Raw genomic sequence first — 21,231 nt, forward strand, 5'->3', positions numbered from 1 at the left:
GCTGCAGGGAGAGGAGAGATGAAGCAGCAACAGCAGCTTAGCCTCAGTTCTACAATCAGACAGTGCGGGGGGAGGACACCACCGGCAGTAATGCCAGACTGAAGGAGAGTCATGCATCTGAGTGTGGGGGTGGGCCTTGAGCACTAATGGACACTTGGATGTGTCATGTGACCAGGAAGTGTACTGCAGTCAGAGCTCAGTCAGCAGCAACAAGAGAAGACCCAGGGATGCAGGTAGGAGACTCAATGTACACTGTAACTTAGTGTAGTCAGGAGAGAGTTACAGAGAGTAGGAAGCGAGAGAGACTCCCAGCATTCAGACCCATCGCCATGTGTGTCTTCCCAGCCATTCACCTCACTGCACATCACTGGTTCAATTAGACAAGACACAATCAGGCTTGATTACTGACAGCCCTGCTGAATCTAAACATCACTTAAATTGGGAGAATTGCAATGAGAAAACCACTGCTAACCAAGGTAGAGGTGTGTCTAACATTACCTACAAGCACTTTGATAAGCCCCAAGCCTTTTGGGCTAAAGTTCTGTGGACTGATGAATCAAAAATTTTACTTTTTGATGGACATCAATCCTGAAAACCTGCCAAAAAAACTAAAACAGCATTCCACAATAAACAACATCATACAAACAGTCAAACATGATGGTGGTAGTGTGATGGTGTTGGGATTCCTTGCTGCTTCAGGACCTGGGCAACGTGCCATAATTGATAGAATCATGAATTTTGCTGCCTAACAGAAAACTCAGAAAGTCCAATCCTCAGTCCGTGATCTGAAGCTCAAGCACAACTGGGTTATGCAGCAAGACAACAATCTAAAGTACAAGAACAAGTTCAGCTCTGAATGGCTCATAACAATCAAAATTAAGGTTTTGGAGTGGCCTAGCCAAAGTCCTGACTTAAATCTAATTGAGATGCTGTGGAAGGACCTTACACAGGCACTTCATGCTCAAAATCCCTCTGATGTGGCTGAATTAAAGCAATTCTCAAAAAATAGTGTGCTATAAAATTCTTCACAATGATGTGAGAGACTGATCTCCAGTTATTGGACACATCTGGTTGCAGTTGTTGCTACTAAAGGTATTAAGTTTAGGACGGCCATTCATTTTTTCACATGGGTGATATAGATATTTGATAACTTTTTTCAAATAAATCAATAAATCAAACGATCATTTAAAACTGTCTTATATTCACTTTGTTTTTGAAGATCTGAAACAATTTTTACAAATATGCAAAATTATGAGAAATCAGGAAGGGGGTAAAAACTTTTTACAGCCACTGTAGCTAATATAACAGCATTCAAAATATGCACATGTAACATGTAACAAATATCATCCTGATGTCCTCTTACTTTTATGCCTTATTCAGCACACCAATGGGGCTTGAACACCATGAATAGTATCTTAGATAAAAAAGAAAGGAATTACACTAAATTCACATTTGCATTTCATTTAATCTACTTTATATGTTCCTATTTTATGAATGCTCAGTTTCCCCCACTGTATGGCACTAAGGGGTACTGTGGCATCTTACAAACCATTGGCAGCTATACAAGTGATAATAAATTAAGGAAGTTGTACTAAATTTATCTTATCTTGAGGGTTGATGTGAAGTTTTCAGTTTTTCCATCATGGCTAGAACCAGTAAGTGGTCATGCAGAGTGTTGGCATGGAGGGGGGGGGGGGGGGGGGGGAGGGTTTAACCGTGTGCTGTAGTAGGACAAATAGGCTCATTAGTGCATAATTAAATGGTCTGTGCATCTGTATATTCTATGTTTAGTAAAGAATCCTTATGACCTATGGTACCAGTGGAATACCCTCACAGCAAACATTGATGTACAGAGTCTGTTTTTGTTCACTGAACTTGTGGACTTTAAATTTCACAAAGAAACTTGGTTTTAAAATGACCTTCACTGGCAGTGTGAGATACTATATTATTTGACAAGAGAGGAGATTGTTGGCAATATCATAAATGGAGTAACATGTACAATGAACTTATTATCAGTAGAAAGTCAGTTGTAACAGATTTTTCCTACAGTTGAATTTAAAAGCACAAAGAAGCTCCTTCTCCTCATACACAGCCCTGTCTTGCACAGTAGCTTTGAGCGACAGTTGTTTTGTTTCCCAGCCATTCTGCAGGGTGAAACAAGCAGTCCCAGGATGTCCTGAGATTCCAGCTGTATAGAGCCTTTGGTTAAATCATCACATGGCTCTTTCTCCATGCTAGGCCTGCTGTGCTGCTTTGTGAAATACTGCTGCTATTCAGGATTACTCTCAGAGGCAGCACAGACGCTGTTACATGGGAACTGTACTAGCCTCTTACTATTACTATTTTACTGTTATGTAGACATACAATGGGGCCACTGTATATTGCTTACAATATTGGTAGGAAATGAAAAAGTATCATAAATAACTATTGGTGCATCTGCTAAAATAAATACAAAGATTAACAAAAAGCTTTCCATTTACCCCATAACCCCACAAAAATGACCTGGGCACTCTGGGACATGACCCCCCCCCCCTCCCCATGCCATGCCCTGGCATTGGCAACGACCTTGGTTTCGACCCTGGGCCTCATCTGCTGGCTTTGGGAGAGGCTTTTAGTGCCCTGGCTGGTGCATATGAATTAGGGGAGAATTAATATACCAACGTAGGTTGCACGTGGCTTGAAGTTCTGGTCCTGTAGTGTCTCTTGCAGGTGCAATATCCATGCTCCGATCTTGGGGGGAGTCGCTCTATTGCCCTTATTTATCAGTGAGTGATACTGATACATTTCACTGTGAGTGATAAACTGCACCAGCCAATCCACTTCTTACTGTCATTTTTCAAACGGAGTCTGTAACATGGCAGGTAGGAGCTGATTGGCTTACAAATAAGGGTTCCTTTTTCCCTCACACACTGGTTTTGGGTGACGATAGCCATGTCTCCCTCCCCCTTCCCTTTTTCCCTCTCCCCATTCATTTCTTCTTCTATTCTTCCCTCTCAGTTTCCTATATCTCTTGAGTTCTTGCTGCTCCCTGATGTTTCTTTCTCCCTTTATATAATTTTGATATTTTTAAGCAGGTTTTACATACAGTGTATATATATGTTTTTTTTTTCTGAGATCATTGTGTGCACTCCTGTTTTATTTCTTTGCATTCCATGCTGTTCTTAACACACTCCACCTGCTCATGTTACTTGATTTATGTGCCTTCCCTGTTTCTCTTTGTTATAAACCCAATAAAGATATGTTGTACTAAATAAAAAGTTCACTTAAACCCCTTTGACAGATGCAGCAAAATCCCTGGTGTTTGCACATGAACGCGCATCAACCGGGATTTCTGCATGTGTGAATGCAAACTACCCGGAGCTAAGTGCTATATAACATTTGCAGAGAGAGTTACATTTGGGTGGGTTATATTGATTCTGTGCAGGGTAAATACTGGCTGCTTTATTTTTACACTGCAATTTAGATTTCAGTGTGAACAAACCCCACCTAAATCTAACTCTCTCTGCACATGTTATATCTGCCCCACCTGCAGTGTACATGGTTTTGCCTATTAGAGGAAGATTTTGCTTCTGTGATCAACCTTGAATTAAGCCCTTAGTTTACAAGTACTGTCTGCTTCTTTTCCCTGCTAGCCCTGGTATACATGGGATTCTGTGTTGTATACTCCCCAACAAAGACATTGGGCATCAGTGTATTAGAAAAGATCACCAGGGAACGATGGGTCTAATTCAGACCTGATCATAGATGTGCTAAATTTATCACATCTACGATCGGGCGCACTGACATGCGGGGGGACACCCAGCACAGGGCTAGTCGGCCCCACATGTCAGGCCCGACTCTCCCCCCACACACACAAGTACAGAAGCATCGCACAGCGGTGATGCTTTTGTACTGGAAGAGTAGCTCCCTGCCAGCGCAGCAGCCCTACACGTCGCTGTGAGGGTCGCACCGGCTGCATGTGACATCACACAGCCACGGCGGACCACCCCCAACTGACCGAGCACACCTGCGTTGCCCGGACCGCGCCCCTGAACGGTGGCCAAATGCTGTCGGCCCACCCCCTCCCACCCAGCGACCGCCTCTGCCTGTCAATCAGGCAGAGGCGATCGCGGGGCAAAGACAGCCGTCGGCTGTCTGGCATGCGCCAGCGCATGCACAGTTCAGACCAGATCGGTGAGACCTGTGAGAATTTGATACTTATGAGACCATATGGTTCAACGTTTCCATTTTGTAGTTGTAAAATAAAAATAAAAGCAACATCTAATATAATTTAAACAATTCATATTATAGAACATTTGCAGCTGTTAGAATGACCTATTATTAGTCAGCCTACACTTAATATTATTGCACCCCGTGCACTCTTGCTAGACTGTATTACTATGAGGGAATAATCTATAATCAGTTAAGGCTCTCCAAGTTAGTCAGCCATTATCATGTAAAGGATGTATTGATGGAACAGAAAATGGAAAAAAGCTGCCCAGATGAATTCTAGTGATTCCCAATCACCAATAGAAACTGATACAAAGCAAAAGATTTTGAATACACCTTAGGCGCTACCACCATGTAGACCATGTAGACAGTTCCTCTGTGGATGCAGGTCTGCCTTGAGGAAGAGTTAAGGATAACTCGAAACGTGTTGGTGGCATACTTTGGTCCATCTACCTGCATCCACAGAGGAACTCACCAAATCCAGTGGCCAGCAGATAGCGTGGAGGGAGGAATTCCGGAACCTTCCATTTATACTCTTTTCATTGCTCCTTGCTGGGAGCTGGGCACGGTACGGTTCCAATTCTTACTTGAAAGTGAAGCTATTTCTTTTAATTGGACAAAATAATGTTCTTATATGTTATATATAAAAATAAATTGTAAATTTAAAAAAAAAACTACTACATCATATACGATATTTCCTTCTTGCTTACATATTGTCACCATTTGCCCATGAGGAGGAATTAAAGCGTGAAGAATTGTGAGAATTCCTGAAGAATTGTGACCACTATTGAAAGATTTCTTTGGGACATTTCATCAGCATTGTCATGTGATATCTGTCTACATGGCGGTAGCGCCTAAGGTGTATTCAAAATCTTTTGCTTTGTATCAGCCATTATCATGTGTTAAAAACTTGAACTAAGCAATTAAATGCAAGTTTCTAATAATGATTCAGATGTGGCAGCAGCAGCGATACACAGATATGGTAATGCAGCAGGTGACACCTGGTATAAGTAGACATTTGGTCAATCTGGTCCATCTTAAAGTACTGGACGTCGGTACTTTGCATCCAGTGCGCCAAATGTGTCAGTCGGCCCCATGTTTGTGGTCTTGTTTATACTATTCTAATCGTTAAGCAACTCTATAATAGATTGTTCTTTGGCACAAGAGTTTACTATCTTGGTTTATAACTATTAAGGGGGTACACACGGAGAGATCCGTGTTTAAAATCTAAGCAATCTGACTAGATTGCTTAGATTTTAAGCAGGGATCTGCCGTGTGTATACCCCCCAGCGATAGCTGCGCATCGCTATCGCCGGTGCTAGATTGAGCTCAATCTAGCGGGTCGCTCACTTCACCGCTGTGTGAATTGAGCGCCCCCCCTCGCTCAGCACATCGCGTTGTGCTGAGTGGGGGGAGAGATGTGTGCTGAGCGGTCTGTGTTAAGATCGCTCAGCGCACATCTCTCCCATCAGTACCCCCCTTTAGATTCCCATGTTTAGCTGTTGATACAATTAGAAAGATTTATTGGCCAAAAAATATGTTCTACGCAAGAAATTCAGTGAGCTTCAATGCATGAGCATTGTTCTGTATTAGGGCAGTACGGATGGAGTAATGTTTAGCCTCAAATATTATTTGACAAACATGTCCCTAGGTGAGAAACAGCTACTTACAATATATTAGCATTGAGGATTTCATCTAACAGGTACATCTGGAGGCATTTTACAGAGTGAATGTGAAAGCTGCTATAAAACATGCCAGAGCTTCCCAAACACGGCTCTCAAGATGCCCTAACAGTTCAGGTTTTAAGGATATCCTTAACAGATCACAGATGGTTCAATCTAAATGACTGAGGTACTAATTAATTCACCTGTGTTCAGTTATGAATATCCTTAAAACCTGGACTGTTAGGGTACAGAGTTTGGGAACTATTGAAATATGGGATGGTCTTGTAACACTAAAATGACCACACAACACAATTTTATTTTGGCACATTGAGTGGCCAATTCATGAATAAATGACTTGGCCCATTGCAAATTATGGAGGGATTTAAGGCAGCAGATCCAAACCTACCAAAGCAAACTAGTATTGCTCTGCTGCTGGGTCAGCTGCTACGAAAAGTAGAAGTCCCATGATTCCTAACATCAGCACATTCACCACTAACAGTGACAACAGTTTACACTACATGCGTAACTTTTTCTGTAAGGGTCCTGTGCTATCACCATCCTGACAAGACATAAGGTAGAAGCACTGTCAGACCATGGGAAACCTGCTGTATACATACAGTAGATCGTGATACACTGCTAGCATTTCATATGCCAAATATTGTATGCACTAATGTTAAATATGTATTTACTCGGGGCACAATTTACATCTGTGTTTTAGACATACATTGTGTCCACATCTAAATCAGTCTCTTAATGAGCTCTCCATAGAACTCCCTTAATGTGGTTACCCACTGGCATTAAGAAAACACCAGTGACACTGAATGTTGCCATCACATGCTGCCGAGAGTAACCACGTCTTGTATTTGTGGTCAGTGGATACTGAGGGGTACATTTACTAAGCAGTGATAAGAGCGGAGAAGTGAGCCAGTGGAGAAATTTCCCCATCAACCAATCAGCAGCTCTGTATCATTTTATAGTATGCAAATGATAGATGTTACTTAAGAGCTGATTGGTTGCCATGGGCAACTTCTCCACTGGCTCACTTCTCCGCTCTTATCACTGCTTAGTAAATGTACCCCTAAGCTCCAAATTGTCAGTGCAAGCAGAAGTGGCTATGGGACCAATAGGTTCCATCACCATGCACGTTTACCTGCTTTTACTTTTAGTAAACCCATAATGAAAGTGTGAGCATTTACCTCCAGTGTGCAACTGGCCCCATAATGCACAATTATCACCTTAATAAAACTCTGAGTCATAATGGAGCAGAAAAATGAATATCAATGTTTACAAGTCTTATTATCTTATTATTGTTGTTCTTTATATGTGTTACAATTTAGCACTACAGAACTGACATGGATAACCATTACAGCAGGTGTAGGGAACCGCTGGCTCTCCAACTGTTGTGAGTCTACAAGTTCTAACATGAGCTGCAAAGCTCTGGAACCATAGGCTGCCTAAAGAGAATACATTTACGTAAGTGTATATAATATGATTTGTCAATTGTTTTAGTACCTACAAAATATACAGCTCCGGCAGAATCCAGCAGACACTGACTTCTCATAATAAAGAAAGCAGGATAATATTTACGATACTTTTAAAGAGACCTAAACCTGACAAAATATAGGACAAGGGATCATCCTAAATATACTAGAAAAAAACTCTGAAAACAAAAGAAAAAAAAAAAGTCCCCAATGTTATTAAAAGTAAAAACATCTGTTGAAACCATAAAGCACTGAGTGGCTGGGTTCAGGAAGAGGGGAGCCAAATGTCAGATCAGTTGGGGCTAGCACAGGTCTTACTGTGGGAAATGGAAATTGCTGTACAGTTTCATGACCATACCATGTGGTTTTGAGGATTTACTAGACAGCCAAAAATGGCACAGAACTATTTTTAAAAGCACAGACATATAATATAAGCTGTCAGTAGAAGATGGAAGGATTGCTGGATAAGACACCCAACCAACACAATCTAACCACAAATAAAGTATTATATATTCATACAACATCAAGCTACAATCTCAAGAAGAAGAAAAAAAATGAGGCCAACCCTATAACATAAAAGCACTTTTTATCATCATTATCATTATAAAATGTTATTTTATTTGAAATGTACAGAATATAATTATTCACATACACACATTTCTGACAATAGTTCTCATGCTTAGACATATTAATGATCAGACACCATGGTGTAATAAATGTGCCCTTTTATTAACGTTCTATATGTTTTGTATTTGAGGGTTTTACATATGTTGTGATAATAAGCTTTGTTATACGCAGTGAAACTGTATCTTGTGATAATGGTTATTTCCTTTACACGGCTCTACTTATGCATTTATAGCGTTTTTTTATTGCTCCCACACTTTACAGCGGAGAGTTCAATGATCTGTTGTTTTGCAAGAAAATTTAAATTCCAGTTACCGTATATCTTGGTGCCGGTCAAGTATGTTAATAACTCATTAGAGGATGCTACAGTATATAAAAGAAATAATCAGCAAAACTGCATCTGTCCTGGAGGAAAAAAAACAAACCCTTGGGAATTCTATTTGAGGCTTATCATGTTTATCTGAAATGCAACATAGTACTTCCATGACTTTCCCAGGATCCAAGACAATACATAGTCAGGAGGAAAAATACCAAAAATGTCTTAACAATGATTACAGAGAAGCCGTCTTTAATAAACTTGCCGTAAAATATATGGTTTACGAGATTATGGAAAATATATTTTTAATGAGAATATATTTTACTGAGTTATAACTTGCAATGCCTTAGAGGAGTTATGTTGCAGTTACAAAGAATCTGCGTTTAAGGTTTCATAAAATTGCTACAGCGTTTATTGCTTACATTGTTTATAAACTTTTAGAAAACAAAAATGTGTCATAATGTTCTCCCAGCACGGACATCGGATGCTGGTGGATTGTGAGTACAAATAAAAGCTTGTGTTTCAACATCGCTGCTATGAAAATTAGCATGATATCTGGATTAAAATGAAAGACAAAGATGACACATATTTGCAAATTAGTCACAATTGAAAATTTTTTTTTTCTTCCACCAGCTGGGCACAGGGAACCCATGTAGATTATAAAATGATAACTACCTTGGATTGTTTTCTGTAGATTTATTGGACTGTTTATGAATAGCTTTCAGTTTCTATGATAACCCTGAGTGATTTTTTATATACTTGGGTCACACTAAGTGGGATAGGTTCTTGCATTGTATTTTATTCTATTATTCTAGCATTTTTTGTGTATTTTTTGTTTTTTATCTTGGTGAATACTGTATGTAATAATTTTTGATATGTTTGCATTTATATTACTGGAAATAGGTGTTACTTACACTGGGGATCACAGACTTCATTGATGCAGTATAATCCAACTGCAATATCTTTTGAAGGTCTTTCAAATGCATTCGGTTAGTCTTTATGGTGTACAATTGGTGGAACACATGATTAATTTCTATCCTTTACTATTGGACTTCTTGTATTTGGAAAGCATTCTTTTAGTCTGTGGAATACAGGGGGTAATTCTGAGTTGATCGCAGCAGGAACTTTGTTAGCAGTTGGGCAAAACCATGTGCACTGCACAGTGCCGTAACTAGACATTTTAGCGCTGTGTGCAAGAAATGGCATCGGCGCCCCCCACCCATACCCAAATTTTTTTTATAGGGGCGTGGCCACAATATAATACCAGTTCATATTACGGTGCACAGTAGTCTCCATTATTCAAATTACGCCACATAGTACTGCCACTACACCAGGTAGAGCCCCTTTTTACACATCACGGCAGACAGCGTCCCCTTTTTACACATTACGGCAGACAGCGTCCCCTTTTTACACATTACGGCAGACAGCGCCCCCCTTTTTACACATTACGGCAGACAGCGTCCCCCTTTTTACACATTATGGCAGACAGCGTCCCCTTTTTATACATTACGGCAGACAGAGACCCCTTTTTACACATTATGGCAGACAGCGTGCCCTTTTTACACATTATGGCAGACAGCATCCCCTTTTTACACATTACGGCAGACAGAGACCCCTTTTTACACATTACGGCAGACAGCGTCCCCTTTTTACACATTATGGCAGACAGCGTCCCCTTTTTACACATTACCTATAACTACCCCACCCAGCCACTACTAATAATGGTATCACCCCCACCCCCTCCCCAGTTGCCATATGTCCCTACAACTACCCCCACCCAGTCCCTACTACAACTAGTCACCCCCACCAGCCATGTGTCACTACTACTACAATCAAACCCACCCCCAGCAGCCGTGTGTCAATACGCTAACTCCCGGCTGCACAGGGGCAGGGAAAGCACATGCCGGACTCTGCCAGGGAGCGATGGTGCGGTGTTATCAGCGTGTATACCCACCGCCTGCAGGTCCCTGCACACCTACTCACCTCTTCTCTCTGCCGGGCTGAGATCCGAGGCGGGGACACACATGGAAGGGGGTGCGGGACGCAGCTCAAGCATTACCGTTGCCGCCAATGATTGGTGAAATATCTCCGCCCGGGTGAAGGTCCCGCTCCCGGCCTCCTCCACTTGCTCCAGCAGCTCCGTGGCCTCTTTCTACGGTTTGAGGATGGTCATCGAGACGGGAGGGAGGGGGGGAAGTGAGGAGGAACGCGGTCACTTCATTATTATTTTGGGGAGGTGGGAGGCGGAGATGACGATGGCGCCATCTTGTATAGATAGCTCAGCTTGCACCCCAGCTCATCCTGCACTGTGTGCAAGGCACACAGCGCATATAGCTAGTTACGGCTCTGGCACTGCAGGGGAGGCAGATATAACATGTGCAGAGAGAGTTAGATTTGGGTGGGTTATTTTGTTTCTTTGCAGGGTAATACTGGCTGCTTTATTTTTACACTGCAATTTAGATTGCAGATTGAACACACCACACCCAAATCTAACTCTCTCTGCACATGTTATATCTGCCTCCCCTGCAGTCCCATGGTTCTGCCCAACTGCTAACAAAGTTCCTGCTGCGATCAACTCAGAATTACCCCCACATGCAGGAAGTCAATGGGCTGACACACATAGGGGTATATTTACTAAAGGGCGAGTTTTCAGAAGTGGAGATGTTGCCCATAGCAACCAATCAACATTTTGACCTAACACCGCAAGGAGTTTAGACCAAATATGTCCAAAACATTTGCAGAGTCCCATCAGACTGATGTATCAAACCTTCTAAAGAGGGCAGGTAGAGAAGTTGCCCATAGCAATGGAGTAGCTTCTACCTGTCATTTACCTAGTACATTCTATAAAATGACTGGTTGCTATGGGCAACTTCTCTTTAGAAGGATTGATACATTTCCCTATGAAAGTAATCTTGATCTGAATCCTGTTCACAGTGTCCTCTTACACATCATGCCACGGTGACAGTTTTGCCTCTCTCTCCAGCAGTCACATTTTACCATTGTGTGCAATCAGAGCCGGCCATAGGCATAGGCAAACTAGGCAATTGCCTAGGGCATTTGATATGCCTAGGGGCATCAACAGCTTCTGCTGATTAAAATGATATGCGGCATGCCTATATTCTGTTTGTAGCATTTTGTATGCAGATATAGCCACAGTCTCACACAGAATATAGGCATGCTGCATATCATTTTAATCAGCAGAATCTGCTTGTGCATCCTAGCCACATAGCAATGCAAATAAGATACATTTAAAAAAAAAAAAAGGTGCCCGACGTTGGCATTGAGGCAAGATATATGAGTACACATCCGTATCCAAGCAGAGTGTTAGTGGCCGTATCCAGGTCACAGTGTTAGTGGCCGTGTGAGTGCTGTGTGCATGTGAGTGGGTTGGTTGTGCAGTAGTGTTCGGAATATGTGTAAGGAGCATTGTGTGTGTCATGTAAAAACGCATTAATAATGTGCAACATATGTGTAAGGGGCACTATGCGTGTCATTATGTGTATAAGGGCATTAATAATGTGCAGCATATGTGTAAAAGGGTACTACTGTATGTGTGTCATTATGTTTATAGGGGCACTAATAATGTGCAGCAAATGTGTAGGGGGCACTATGTGTGTCATGTGTATAAGGGCATTAATAATGTGCAGCATATGTGTAAGGGACATTACAGTATGTGTAAAAGGGCATTAATAAAGGTTGTCATAATGTGTAAGGCACATTATGTTTATAATGACATTAATAATGTGTCTCATATGTGTAAGGGGCATTACTCTGTGGCATTATGTGTATAAGGTGCTCTACTATGTGGTGTTGCGTATAGAAAGGGCACTACTGTGTCGTCTAATGTGAATAAAGAGCAATAGGGTGTGGTGTAATGTGAATAAGGAGCAATTCAGTGTGATGTAATGTGAATAAGGGGCTCTACTGTGAGGAGTAACGTATATAAGGTAAAGTGATACTACTGTGGGATGTAATATGAATTATGGACACTGTCGCATGATCAAGTGAATAAAGTTGCAGTACTGTGTGGTGTAATTGGAATTGTGGGTACTATTGTGTGGCCATACCCCTTGCCTGCAAAAACACACCCCTTTTTGGGCTGAGCGCCAAATGTGCGAACTGTTCCTATTTAAAATATAGGAGGTACAAACACCAAAATAAGGACTGCTATGGGTGAGGGGTGATGGTGCTGGGAAAGAGGTGCAAGGTCAGAGGCGGAACCAGCGGTGGTGCTAGGGGGCATCAGCCAAAATCTTGCCTAGGGCATCATATTGGTTAGGGCCGGCTCTGTGTGCAATGGCATGTAACCCATGTAACTAAACACACCAGACAATACAGCAGGGGCGGATCTACTGTGAAACTAATAAAGATTAAGCTCCAGGGCCCCTTATCCTGGAGGGGCCCTGAAGAAACTTCTTTTTTTTTTAATGAGTGAATTTTTCAACAAAATCAATGTAGTACTTTAAGTGTGTGTTATTAAAATAAGGTTATGTTAGTGATAGAATCATCACTCACCTTGCTTGTGCATTTCAACACCAACATCTGATTTTTACCTTTTGTTTTTATGTACTGTATGGTTATAGCTCATCACCAACAACACCATGATAACCAGGCTACTAGTAAAGCATAGCTGCTATTACAGCTTGGATGCGCGTCGCTTAGGAGCTGCTGGGAGTTGTAGTCTAGCTCTGTGATTTGCAATCTGTAAATAGCGTGAAACATGTATCCGTTTTAAACTACAATTCCCGATACCCTTCAGAGCTTCTCTTTGTGACATTCCCAGGAATGGTGGAGCCTGAGAGGGCCCGTCCTAGGAAGGAGGCTGGGAGCAATGAAAGGTAAGAAGGAGCCCGAACAAAGAGGCATGCCCGCCATCAGGGGGTTGCTGTGGGTACAGCCAGGGGTGTAACGAGGGTGGCTCCAGTGGAGCGCGAGCTCCGGGCGCCAAAAATGGTAGAGGGCGCACTGCCGCCTGTAACCCCATGTTTCCACAGGCCACTGTACTGGCAGCCGCAGAACAGGAAGAGGAGGAACAGAGGGGGCGCACACTGACTCGGGGACTAGGTAGGGAACAGGGTTGGCCAGAGGCGACAACAGGAGACACTGATAGCCGGCACATGCCGGAACTCTGCCTGCCCTCTTTATATGTCTCAATGTCTGCTTGTAGCTGTGCAGCAGGGTTACTTCTGTCCGTCCTGCTACACCACTCTCTGCCCCCACTGCTGCAGCACCTCTATCTTTCATGGAAGCTGCATCATGTCTCTACTTCAGATGCTGCAACAGCTCTCTCTGCCCTAGCTGCTGCAGCACCTCTTTCTGTCCTGGCTGCTGAAGCACCTCTCTCTGCCCCTCAGGCTGCTGCGGCACAGCTGTCTCTGCCCCTCAGGCATTTCTAGGACATTATTTTCAGTGAACCTTGAAAATATTGTGCCGTAGCAGCCTGAGGGATTGTAACATAGTGGGATATAAGGTCTGGTATGGCAGTTCTAGGGTATTATTTTCGTTAAAAGTTTGGGGGGGGGTTCATCTCTGTGGGGGGGTCAGTACAGGGGAGGCGGTGCCAAAACTTACTCTCGCTCCGGGCACCATGGCGCCTAGCTACACCTCTGGGTACAACTATCCCAGGCCCTGCCTCCTAACAGAGAGGAGAGGGCCCAGGCTGCTCATGCCGCCGTCTGCCCGCCACGATGCTCCGCCCACTTTTCATGACAGAGTCCTGTCACTGTCACAGGAGAGGACGCTGCAAGCTTCTATTGTAAACGTCTCTCCAAAAATGGCCGCCGCCTCAGAGGAGACCGTTATTAAAGATACTGAAGGAGGATCCCCTTGTATCTTTAATAACTGTCTCCTCTGAGGAGGCGGCCATTTTTGGGGGGACGTTTACAATAGAAGCTTGCAGCGTATTCTCCCCCTCCTGTGATAGTGCCAGATCTATTCATGAAAAGGGGCGGAGCTACATGAATTAGAGGGGGCGGAGCTATACAGGACTAGGCTGCTACCACATCTGCTACAGCTGCAGTCAGCCTGTGATAGGTAAATTGAGGGAGAGTGAGTGGGAGACAGTTTGTGTGTGCATGTATGTATGTATGTATGTATGTATGTATGTATGTATGTATGTATATGTATATATATATATATATATATATATATATTATTATTATTTTTTATTATTATTTATTTATATATATTTTTTTGGGGGGCTGCCTATTTTGTGAGTCCCGGGCCCCAGAATTTCTGATGGGAGCCCTGCAAGGATGCGTCTAATAAGGTAATTTTGCTGGTGCTGAGCGGTGTGTGCTGTCCTTGAAATGGTTGCTAGACCCTTTGGACCTTGTTGGATGTTTCCCTATTGTTGCTGGTTTGCCAAGGGGTCCGCATAACAGTTCAAGCTTCAGGGCCCCAAAAATGTAGGTCTGCCACTGCACTACAGATAGGAACTGGTAACACACTGCTTTTTATGTAAAATAAGCCCAACCAGGCACAAAGCTCTGCATGCATACCTCCCAACTGTCCTGATTCTAGCGGGACAGTCCCGCTATTCGGACACTGTACTGCTGTCCCTCCCGCGGGCAGTAGTGTCCTGCGGGTGGGGGTCGGAGCAGTTGGGGTAGCCTCTGATCACCCGCTGCTCTGCAAAGCAGCAAGTGATCTCTGAATATATGCTGTACGAACCCGCATGGCATGTATTCAGTGCAGGGAGGGGAGCAGGGGGCTGCCCAGCTGCTCGGGGAGCGCTGGGCAGACCCCCATAAGGCTGTAAAACGGTCCATATGGTGAGACCACACCCACTCTGAGACCACACCTCACGACTGAGGCCACGCCCCTTTCCGGGTCGCCGCGCAATAGTCCTGACTCCCTCATAGTAAAAGTTTGGAGGTATGTGTATGTGTAACTTTGATGAGATCCATAACTGCATATATTTCACATATATATATATATATATATATATATATATATATATACTTTTTTTGCATGTAGGGACCATCTTGTGTTAGGTGAGACAACCTGTACAATCGCTTCCCATCCCTGTAGCCGCTATCCTATCCCTATATCTGCAAGTATACAGTTGGACCACACACCAGCGCGATGGGAGCCCCCCATGTATATATAATATCATTATGTAACAGCATTACACTTTTTCCTAAACTATTACTAAATTGCTCACCTAGTGCTTCTTGGGTCAATGATGTGTCTGCTCGGTGGCAGCTGTATCACAGACAACGCTACATATTGTTTTCTTGTAACAGTGAATCGGAGAACTTTGGAAAGCATGACATTTTTCGATGCAAGAATTATTATTTGTTACCCTCAAACACAGCAGTGTTACCACAGCCCTTCAATGCATAAACTTGTCAAACTGAAATTACACAGATGGTTATTGTGAAGTATGCTCCAACTCTGCAGCATGATATTTACAAATAGCAATCACAGTTCTATTGTGGACAAACACTATACAATCAAATAGTAAAAAATAACCCATAGGAATTAATCACATTGTAATTGTCATTTTTATTAATATCAAACAAAATCATATACAGATGGAGCTAGGGAGGCCAATCCCGGGCCATTTTTTTAATCCCGGGTATCGGGATTGAAAAATGGTCAATCCCGGTATTCCCAGGATACCCGGGATTGGCTTTCAACTGTTTCCGGCCATCCCCCACGCACAGACGGAGATGTTCTCCATTCAAGTGAATGGGACGCATCTCCGTCGCAGGTGTGAACGCTCGGCCGGCCGGGGACGTTCTCGGCGTTAGTCGGGTGCGCCTAGTCACAGACGGAGCCACGACTAGCGTGGCTCCATCTGCATATGATTGGTTTCTATAACAAGCCTAAAGTTACTGCTTGGAACTGGGTGTTTTGCACGTACATAATAGAGGATGAAGTAACACATTTGATGTTAAGGTTTTTTTTCTTAACCATGAAATGGCTCAATTCCGATTTGTATGGTATTGCACAGATACAGGGAATCAGCTGTGCAATACCATACAACTAATAAGCTAATGCAGCAGCAGGTGTCTGTAGGAAAAAGGAAGCCTCCTGTCAGCATCTGAGATCTAAGCACTGCGTACAAAGACGCACCATCAAATCACCTGATCTACCTCATCCATCGGCGTAAGCCAAGCTTATTTAGGACTGACCACTGGAACTCCTCTGCCAGGTCTAGGAAGTCTGTGTCTGATGACACAAACCCTGGGCTTGGCACACTTACAAAACATTGTGCGTTGTACTGCATATACAGTATGGTACCTTAGAAACTAAAGAAATAATAATAATAATAATAATAATAATAATATTCTTGAAATCTACAAAGAAATGAAATATATATATATAGGGGTAAGTTTGCATATCGTGTGTTTAAGCCCCAAATTTTAAACTGCAATAGCAGGGTTCTGTTTTTTTTTTATTTTTATGTTGGCTTAAACAGGCTAAGAAACGGTGACATGCAGAAGCCACTATAATAAAATATTTTAGGATTTAGATTTGGCACTTCTACAGCGAATAGAAGAATTATATTTCAGCACATACAGTACATAAGCGTTATGGTTAGGAAAAAAGCACGGGAGAATTTGGATTCAAAACAGTGAAAGTTCCTTCAAAACAGAAAACAGACCCATCAACAACACAGCAACCTGTATTGATCAGGCAAATCATAGCAAGAGACAGGTTCTCATGCATTATACCATACAAGAATAAGGTTCTATCTGTGTAATAATATCTCCAGGGCCAGGGCTCCAATGCTAAGCCAAGCATGGTGTCCAATGTAATACGCATGGGAAAGAACATGTCACTGTCCTGCAAATGCAGTACCTGTCTGTTGCACCCTATACACCCTATCGGAGCCTTTGGAACAACCTCCGTTTGCCTGTGTTCTTTCAAGGATAAGGAACAGCTACAACTGTATATCTCTATGGAGGAGAAAGAATTAGCCATTACCTCATTTCCCAATAACAAGACATCCTGCCTAGGTGACGTCCCAATTTCTTTATTCATAAAGCACAAATTCTTATTTACATCTGAATTGCATGAAACCTTCAAGTGCATTAAGATTTTTTTCTTTCTTGTACAGCCAATCAAGGCAAAGGCCCATTAACGTCAACTAACTAATTGCTAAAATTCTACATTAAGCAGTTTGAACTAATTAAGTATGCAGTCCCTAATTGCATATTTCTTTGACACCTACAATTTGCTAGTAAGTTGCAGCCAGTTCTTTTAGTGCCAGTGTTTATGGAGGCTTCCACAAAAATGTTTCCTCCAGAGAGCTGGATCCTGCAAACCAGTATCCTTCACCTACCCACAGCTGACTGGGAGAGATGTCAGAGGGCCATGGGTCGCACACACTGAAGGCTAAATGGGAGGTGAAAATGAGCACGTTTACTGACGAAAGGTAGTGACAGCTTTTGGGCCATTTGGGCCATGTATTGTCTGCTCTAAATCCCATAAAATAAAATACTCAACAACTGTAAAAATCATTGGCTTGTAAGATCAATGACTGACAAACAAACCCCTACTGCTCCGGCATTAGCCAAAATAATCCTTGCAAGATCAGGGTTGGTACCAAGTGTGCACAATGCATATCTCTGGTCAATGAAAAACTGGACATGAACGTTTTATGTGTAATAGTCATAACGGGTTGGGTATGTGTGACCAGCGGGATTCCGGCTGTAACATGGCCGGCGGGGAGAGGGCAAGCGCAACGAAGCCCCGGTGTCTCGCTGCGCCCGCAACAGGTTCTATTCCCACTCTACGGGTGTCGTGGGAATAGTCCCTGTTGGTCGGCATGCCGACCGTCGGGATTTTCAGATGCTGGGATCACGGCATCAGTATTGTGACCCGAGGTCTCCTAACTGCCGGTCACATAACCGCATCCCATCATAACTGCGTGATTAAATATGAATAAATTATGTGACAATGAAAAAGATCTCAATGAGCTTCTATTCTCACACATGTATTTGTACAATCTGAATTAAGGGGCTGATTCACAGGTGGACACTATGTTGATTTTTACGCAAATGGGTGATTTTTCCCCTCAACCGGGCATGCACCGGAGCCGCGTGCACTTGTCCAGCAATGGTGCTGTGGCTCCGAATGCAGTGCCCTGGATACTGAAGCCTGAGTGATAGGCTGCAGCTGTTTGGGGGCAGAGTGGTTGTGGTGATGGGGAGCATTTGACAAAATGGAGGTATGTCAGCCCTGTTTTGTAGGCGCTCCCAAGCCAGTGTTTGCATCTTCTGACGTAGATTTACGGTCCTCTGTAGCAGAGTTCTGGGGTCCATTCTGAGTAACCTTATAGTTACTCAGAAGGCAGATGACAGCCCAATGGTGATCCGATGCTGCCTTTTAGGAAGCAACAGCGGATCACAGAAGCCAGAAGTGGTGTCTTTTTACTTAAGACGCCTCTTGCAGATTTTACATAATATCGCACAGATGTTGTACAAATGCTGTCCACCTCTGAATCAGGTCCAAACTGCGATCTATGCTTTGTAATACACACTCGGTCACAATGTTTTATGTCATGTAGGTATAACTGAGCTGAAGAAAGGCAATACAGGATTGTGGAAGAGAATTCCCTTTTTTCCCCCCACGATTTTCAGAATTTGAATTGTTACAGTATAAACTCTTCAACATGTTCGGAAAACGCAATCGATGCTCAGTGACCACATTGAGGACATGAATCATGTTCTTGAGGTGGTCATGATTGCTGCCAGCTTCCTTAGCTTAGGAGCATTGGCCCTCATTCCGAGTTGTTCGCTCGCTAGCTGCTTTTAGCAGCATTGCAAACGCTAGGCAGCCGCCCTCTGGGAGTGTATCTTAGCTAGTCAGAATAGCGAACGAAAGAGTATCAGAATTGCTACTAAATATTTTCTTGCAGTTTCTGAGTAGCTCCAGACCTGCTCCTAGATTGCGATCAGCTCGGTCCGTTTAGTTCCTGGTTTGACGTCACAAACACGCCCTGCGTTCGGCCAGCCACTCCCCCGTTTCTCCAGACACTCCCGCATTTTTCCCTGACACACCTGCGTTTTTTAGCACACTCCCGGAAAACGCTCAGTTACCACCCAGAAACGTCCCTTTCCTGTCAATCACTCACCGATCAGCAGTGCGACTGAAAAGCGCCGCACGATCAACAGCAAACTGCTAAGTTTTTAGTTATATAACTAAGCGCATGCGCCCTGCGTACAATGCGCATTTAGCAACAAATCGCAGCATAGCGAAAATCGTCAACGAGCAAACAACTCGGAATGACCACCATTGTTAGACATTATATTATGAGATCATTACTATAACCAAGCGAAGTACATATCGGATATCCTTCCTGTAGAGAACAAGTGCTGAATATCACAGTGAAGAAAAAAAAACTTATCTCACCTGAAAATTTCCAAAACAACTTCCTCCAGGTAAGGTGACGTAGCAGACAAATGGTGGATCAGGGGATGGGACTGATTCATAGGCCAACAAGCTTTCACTTGGGAAGATTGCCTTTCTCTTCTCTTTTTTCTCCCAAAATTCTTGAAGTAAGGCAACGACATTCACTGGATGAAAGACATAAGATTTGGCAGGTGTTATTATAGAAACACAATGATATAGGGCACGACTGATAAAATTGTTATATTTAGTAATTGAAAGAGTAAGACAGATAACAGTGAATCCAGGTCAACAGAATGAAGACACTACAGTAGTATTTAGATCCCAGCATCCAGGGACCCCTCGTATTTATCTTAACTTTGGGGGTAGATGTATCAAACCATCAACAGAGATAAAGTGGAGAGGTTGGACATACTGTAGCAACCAATCAGCCTGTGTCATTTTATAGACTGTGCTAGATAAATGATAGTTAGAAGGCAACTGCTTGGTATGGTCAACTTTATCTATTGCGAAGGTTTGTTATCTTCCCCTGGGAGTTAGCCAGAGCCATTCATAAGGAAGATATGGCAGGGAATCAGTAAGCTCTCTGAATCACTGCCAGACAGTAACTGTTCCAGTGGGAAGCTTAGAGGTCTATTTACTAAGCCTTGGGTGGAGATAAAGTGCCAGCCAATCAGCTCCTAACTGTCATTTTACAAACACAGCCTGTGACATGGCAGTTAGGAGCTGATTGGCTGGTACTTTATCTCCGTCCACTTTATCTCCATCCAAGGCTTAGTGAATAGACCCCTTAGACTCTGAGTGCCGGATACTGTACATCAAGCATCACATTTTGCATCCCACCACTGATTGCAAGCATAGCAGTGTCTAGTAATGCCGAATACTTGGATGATTGCGCACAAAGGGGCTTATTTATTAACAAGTGTTAAAACTAGCTGTGAATGATAAAACTCTGGAATCCCGACACGCATCAGAATGGCAATGCCGGAACCCTGACAGGGTCAGGAGACCGATGCCAGCATCCTGACAGCCAGCATCCCGAACGTAAGTATAGTGGGCGTGTTATGGCCGGGGTGGAGACTAGGTTTAGGCGTCACCCTGGGGGGTTAGAGTTAGACTGTGGGGCTTGGGGTTAGGATTAGGCTGTGGAGAGGGGGGGTTAGGGTTAGGCACCAACAAGGGGAGGTTAGGGTTAGGCAATAAGGGGAGAGGTTAGGGTTAGGGGCTGCGGGAAGGGAGGGTTAGTGGTAGGTTAAAGGGGATAGCATACTTAACTCATCCCTGTGGGGATTTTGAACATCGGGATGCCGGCGTCAGTTTTGTGACTGCTGGCATCCCGTCCGCTGGTCACACATACCGACCCCTGAAAAATTACAGATGGGAACTGATTGGCTGGAGCACCATTTATCATACGTAATGAATTTTATCATCCTTCCCCGACACAGGGATCTATTTACTAAGCCTTCTATGGCGATAAAGTGGATGAAGATAATGTACCAGCCAATCAGTTCCTAACTGTAATTTTTCAAACCCAGCCTGTGACATGTCAGTTAGGAGCTGATTGTATGGTACT

The 21,231-nt window shown here is 43.3% G+C and overlaps 1 protein-coding gene across 1 annotated transcript in view; it reads right to left on the reverse strand.

The window, feature by feature from the left end:
• Positions 1–21,231, reverse strand: part of LIX1 (limb and CNS expressed 1) — a 278,166-nt gene that overhangs the window by 187,781 nt on the left and 69,154 nt on the right. Inside the window, exon 2 of the mRNA XM_063964057.1 lies at positions 19,662–19,825. Within this exon, the coding sequence (XP_063820127.1) occupies positions 19,662–19,825 (164 nt within the window). The remainder of the gene's footprint in view (positions 1–19,661; positions 19,826–21,231) is intronic.

This window comes from Pseudophryne corroboree, chromosome 1 (assembly GCF_028390025.1).
Source record: "Pseudophryne corroboree isolate aPseCor3 chromosome 1, aPseCor3.hap2, whole genome shotgun sequence".
Taxonomy (NCBI): domain Eukaryota; kingdom Metazoa; phylum Chordata; class Amphibia; order Anura; family Myobatrachidae; genus Pseudophryne; species Pseudophryne corroboree.